The sequence below is a fragment of the Triticum dicoccoides genome, chromosome 5B (assembly GCF_002162155.2).
Source record: "Triticum dicoccoides isolate Atlit2015 ecotype Zavitan chromosome 5B, WEW_v2.0, whole genome shotgun sequence".
Classification (NCBI taxonomy): domain Eukaryota; kingdom Viridiplantae; phylum Streptophyta; class Magnoliopsida; order Poales; family Poaceae; genus Triticum; species Triticum dicoccoides.
Window position 1 is genome coordinate 422,716,686 of NC_041389.1, and position 5,602 is coordinate 422,722,287.

At 45.6% G+C, this 5,602-nt stretch overlaps 1 protein-coding gene across 1 annotated transcript; it reads right to left on the reverse strand.

The window, feature by feature from the left end:
- Positions 1 to 2,599: 2,599 nt before the first annotated feature.
- Positions 2,600 to 4,037, reverse strand: LOC119305637 (transmembrane protein 45B-like). The gene has a single exon (XM_037582108.1). It carries the CDS (start codon positions 3,801 to 3,803, stop codon positions 2,847 to 2,849), a length of 957 nt encoding a protein of 318 aa, XP_037438005.1. The 5' UTR covers positions 3,804 to 4,037; the 3' UTR covers positions 2,600 to 2,846.
- Positions 4,038 to 5,602: the final 1,565 nt, after the last annotated feature.

Genomic DNA, 5,602 nt, shown 5'->3' on the forward strand with positions numbered 1-5,602 from the left:
CTTCATTCCAGTCATATAAAGATTCTCACAAACATAGAGTTTAGGAGAGCTATTCCAGAGTTAATGGACAAGCGCATATGATTAGTTATGTACCATTGTACTAACAATTTGCAATCCCGTTTAGAGTAAGTAAAACAAGCAATAAATTAGACAAGACTAACCAAAATTCAAGCAAGCAATCATTAGATGGCACATCTATTGATAAGAAGATGAAATCTGTTTGAGCACCAGGAAAAACCATGTCTTTCGATACAACAAGAACTAAAAGAAACACTGGGGCTCTAGTATCATGTTCTTTACCTGCCAGTAAGATGGTAACTACAACAGAATTAATGAACTACAAGTATAGTTATGTGACGTTGTACGCAATTACATTAAGGTTCATTCTACGCCATAAACAGTAGCATGCCAAAATCCTGAATAAGAATCAAAACCCAACAAAACAACATATACAGTAGCATAAGGACGAATTTCAACAACAAAATCATCATGATCTCCACCATCAGGCTACATGACTACAGAACCAAGCCCTAAACTGTTGTCTCGATGGCAGGCACCACAGCCGGCCACGCCTCGATGACCGGACCATCTTAGGGCACATGGAGATACAGAGGAGGGACTCGTCAGAAACCCCATACGCAGAACCAAATCACGGACGGAGAGATGCGCCAATAGTAACAAACAGGAGAGCTATTCCCCTGCATTAGGACGACAAAGACTCTCTACAACTGAGCAGTAGGAAAAACAGGGAATCTTTAGGAAAGTTTCTGTGGGACACAATCTCTCCGCACACGAGGCACTGCCAGTAACACTTGAACCATCAACAATTTCTCCCAAAAGAATCATAGAGGCTGTGAAATTGAAAAGGAGGGGAAGGAGAGAGAGCCCACCGCCGTTGCTGGTGCTGGACGATGTGCCATGAAAAAAATATATGATAACCATGCTATCCAGTAAACTTGAGCTGATGAGCATAATATAGAACAACTTTCTCATAAATGAGACAAATTTCAACTTTCAATTCAAAACGATCATGATGGGCAGAACACATAACAGTGCAGGTTTCTGATAAGATTTATTAAAGTGGAAAGCATAACCCATTCATTGGAAAAGTAAACAAGACAGCAAATTGATGTGCTTCCAGTGATAGAAATCTGAACACCAGATAATTCACTCTATGGAAAACTCCATTTTGTTTAGCAAACCATGTAAAGCTGAGTGGTTCAAGCTCCAAACAAAATTGCATCTAGTACCCAAAAGATGTTAAATTTAAATGCTAATTCTAAAAGATGTTATATTTAAATGCTAATCCTAGAAAGTACCCCAAAAATTGGTCAGGTTTATCTTATCTGCAGATTTGTAGTTGGAGGAGAGCCTAAGAATAATAAGTCAAGAATCAAGACCCATGCTTTGCCTTTTCTCCAAACGTTCAACTAATAAGCCGAAATGGCGACGCCGAAGCATGCAAAGAAGTCCTGAATAAAGGGCACATTTCTGGCTGGCAGAACCTCTACTGGTGACTCACTGTTCTAACTAGAGACTAATTTCTCTCTCTACAGAAAAAATCCAAGGTTGACACACAAGGATCCATGTAACAGGTTAAAAAGTTGGTCTTTTAGATAAGGTTGACGCAAGATTTAATGTGGGTGTGAATGACCCTAAAAAAATATAAGAACGTTTTTGACCCTATGCTACTTTAAAAATGCTCTTATATTATGGGATGGAGGGAGTAAGTTAAATGGAGCAACGTGTAATCACAGTATCATACCAGTAGAAAATTCCAAAATGGCATATCGTGTGTGAGCTCATTGCAAAAGGGAAACACAATTTTGGTTGTTGCTGGAGACCAACAAAAATTGACCTTGCGGTTGGATGCAAGTGTCATGGCATGGACCTTAGCCCTAGGAATCAAACAAGCTAGAAAAGGGCATCACACACAGCATGAGATTCATGTATGTCATGACCGAAAACCCTATAACTTCACATGCCGCAATGGCCAGCATGAGATAGCCGTGGGCACACAAGCACGCATATGAGAGAGCATAGAGCGGAGAGTTGTGGATGGGCTTACCTACACCAGAGTGGAAAAAGAAGCACATGGGTCGATGGAGGCGATGCGAACAAGGTAGAGAAAGCACCCTCATCCTCCGCCGGCACACGTCGTGCTTGTCGTCCTCGTAAACCAGCCCGTGCACGACGATCTCTTTTGCACCTGCGTGAGGAAACATCAGTGGAGAAGAGCAACTGAAAACGAACCAAAACACATATTTAACAATGCACACATATTTACGTATCCGGACAGGTGTGTGGCCCTAATTTCTGCATTCTTAATTCACATTTACGTATCTGTTAAAAAATTCATGTTTGCACTTGGGGATTTTTTTTTATTTTTTTTGGCATGGGAATGAAGGTGCAGCGAGCCCAGCAAACCAACCAGGGAGCGACACGACGGATTGGACTCGGAGGTTGCTGAGAAAAGACAGCGACGAATGAAAGCACCGGCGACGACTGCCGGGCCTAGAAGAAGTCATTTACGGCAAGCTTTAAGGTACAATCATCAAGGACGCAAAAAGAAAAAAAGAATATGCAAGTCCACTCTCCATCTACAGGCCAGCCCTGAATCCATTGTACTATGATGATCAGAACAGCAAACCAGGCTAAACAAACAAATTGAAGTGACCAAACACGAACTTCACCCGCATTTACGGGTCAGCTCACTCGGTGAACCCAAATCCACAAAAGTGAAAAAACTATACAATCTACAGCACACCAATCCTACCGAACATGTATATCCACTGTAACACACGACCCTGCATCTTGACCGTTCCCTTCGTTCATACTCCATGGGTTTACCTCTCTACCTCCATGGGTTTTATGCCACCGCTGACCACGTCTCCGTAGCCACGCTTTTCGGCCTCCAGGTCATCCTCGTCGTCATCGTCCTCGTGATCGTCCCCGATGCTGAACCGGCCACCGGCGTGGCCCCCCTTGACCAGCGGCAAGTACTGCGGCTCCTCGGAATACAGTCTGCTGATCTGGAGGTAGAACACGACGACGAACACCATGGTGCCCGTCAGGTACCAGCTGAACTGCAGGTTGACCAGCGCCTTGGCGCGGTGGAGCGCCTCGTCGGTGCGGCACCGGACCACGTCGTGGCCGTCCTCGTGATTGAGGAAGCACCCCTTGGAGACGAGCCCCGGCGTCCAGAGCATGACGCCCATGACAATCAACCACACGCCCTGGAGCACGAGGCTCGCCGACCTGACCAGGCTCACCACGAAGCTCCGCGGGTACGGGATGCCCAGCAGCGTGGTGGCCAGCGTGACGGCGATGACGGTCTGCAGCAGCCAGTGGAACTGCCCCTCCACGCCCATGTGGTCCGTGGAGTGGAGGTGGAAGACCAGCAGCTCCTGCGCGAACGCCGCGGCGGCGACCAGCTGCGACACGGCGTCCCGCATGGGCGCCCGGACCCTGTCCATGTGGATGGTGACCGCGGCGAACGCGAGCAGCGCGAGCGAGATGGACGCGTGCTCGAAGTTGTGGAGGTGGTCGGACGGGATGGTGCCGTCGTCGTCGAACGGCTGGTGCTTCGCGGGGCCGATGACGAGCTCCATCAGGATGGACGCCGACGTGCCGGCGATGATGAGGATGAGCTCGAGGTGGCGGACGCCGCGCGCGGGGAACCAGAGCGGCGCGACGTAGGAGCCGGGCCGCAGCACGAAGAGCCGGATGTGGTTGAACAGCTGCCACAGGCCGATGAGGAGGAAGCCGGCGCCCGGCGCGACGTGGCCGACGAGGGTGCCCATGGCTACGGCGGCTGCGAGGAGCTCCGACGGACAATCGGGGATACAGAGTGCGGCGAGGACGAGGAGGGAAATTTAAATGCTGGTGGTGATCAGCTGCGTTTGGAGTTTGAATGGTTGATGGGAACCATCATGGCCCATGGGGTTTAAGAAGGTTGGCTGGTCGACTCTCTGGAGAGTTCCGGTGGCTTGCAAGGTTTGAAAAGTTCTTTTGTTTTACAAATGGATTTGGACAACCTCGATCGGCAGCACTTCAGCAATGATGTGTTGTTCAAAGCTCAGGGATAGTCCCTTTCTCATTCTGCTTTGCTTACTTGCTTGGGCTTCCAAGATCAGGGTTTTATTTCTCTTTTATTTGCGTGCGGTGTAATACGACTAATTATTTATTCTCTTGAAGATTGTTGAGTACATGAGTTAAGATAAGATAGTGATGAGAATGAGATCCTCTGACGTTAGTACTAGTTCAACTAGCGTTGATAATCAGGACTGATAATCAAGCCGTTGTCTCTATAGTTTGACTACATTACACATTTCTCACTAAGGTTGGTGGTTAATTCTTTTTTTTGTTCTAGCGGCATGCTTGTTTATTTTGATGTCCTCTGTCTGTAATACCAATTTAATCATGCATGCGTTTGGTACTGGATGCTTTTGACAAGAGCAATTTCTATCTAGCGGCCCCAAAGCCCCATCCACCCCAATTGTCGACAGTCGGGATTTTCATATGTCCACCAGAACTGTGCTAGCTGTTCTTGGCAATATTAATACATATTGCTTTCCCAACACAAACATCATCTTATTCTTTGCTTCTTGGGAGTCTATTGGTTTGTTTGTGCAAGGTCGTATAAGCCTAAGCCCAAGATGATGTCTAGGTAAAGGACATTTGTTAGGGTACTTAGATGCGGATAATTCGTTAGACATTGGAACTCGCGTCCCCTATATCTTATATCTCCACGGCAGGGATTTTGAAATGTCCACGACAACTAAAGTTTTCGATAAAAACATTACTTCTCAACGAAAGACATCTCTTTTTTGTTTTGGCTTGTCCGACTAATGTTGTGTGTTTGCTTGTGTAAGACCATATAAACCTAGAACGTTATCTTATTGTTTTGCTTCTTCGACTATTGTTGTTTGTTTGCATAACGTCGTGTAAGCCCAGATGGTGTTAGACGAGGGACATTTCATAGAATACTTGCACGCATATAACTAAAATGGATGTACATACTGGAACTCACGTCTCCTTTTCCCTAATCGTCGACGGTATGGATTTTCATATGTCCACGTGAGTCCTCCTCGGTGTTTTTGGTAATATTAACACATATTGCTTTCCCAACACAAACATCTTGCCTTTTTCTCCTCTAGATTCTACTGGTTTGTTTGTGTAAGGCCATATAAGTCTAAGCCGAAGATGATGCCTAGGTAAAGGACATTTGGTAGGGTACTTAAATGCCAATAATTCGTTAGACATTTTAACTCTCATCACCTATATCTTATATCTCCAAGACATGGATTTTGAAATGTCCACAACAACTAATGTTTTTGGTTAAAAAAATTTACTTCTCAACGAAAAACATGTCTTTTTTTAGCTGATCTGACTCATATTGTTGTGTTTGCTTGTGTAAGACCATATAAACCCAGAACGCTATCATATTGTCTTGCTTTTTCGACTATTGTTGTTTGCTTGCATAATGTCATGTAAGCCTAGGATGGTGTCTAGACGAGGTACATTTCGTAGGGTACTTGCACACATATAATTAAACTGGATGCAAACACTGGAACTCACGTCTCATTTTTCCTAATCGTCC

Bases quoted from the DNA above. Each gene is read 5' to 3' on its own strand.
- LOC119305637 (XM_037582108.1), bottom strand. From the start codon at position 3,803: ATGGGCACCCTCGTCGGCCACGTCGCGCCGGGCGCCGGCTTCCTCCTC.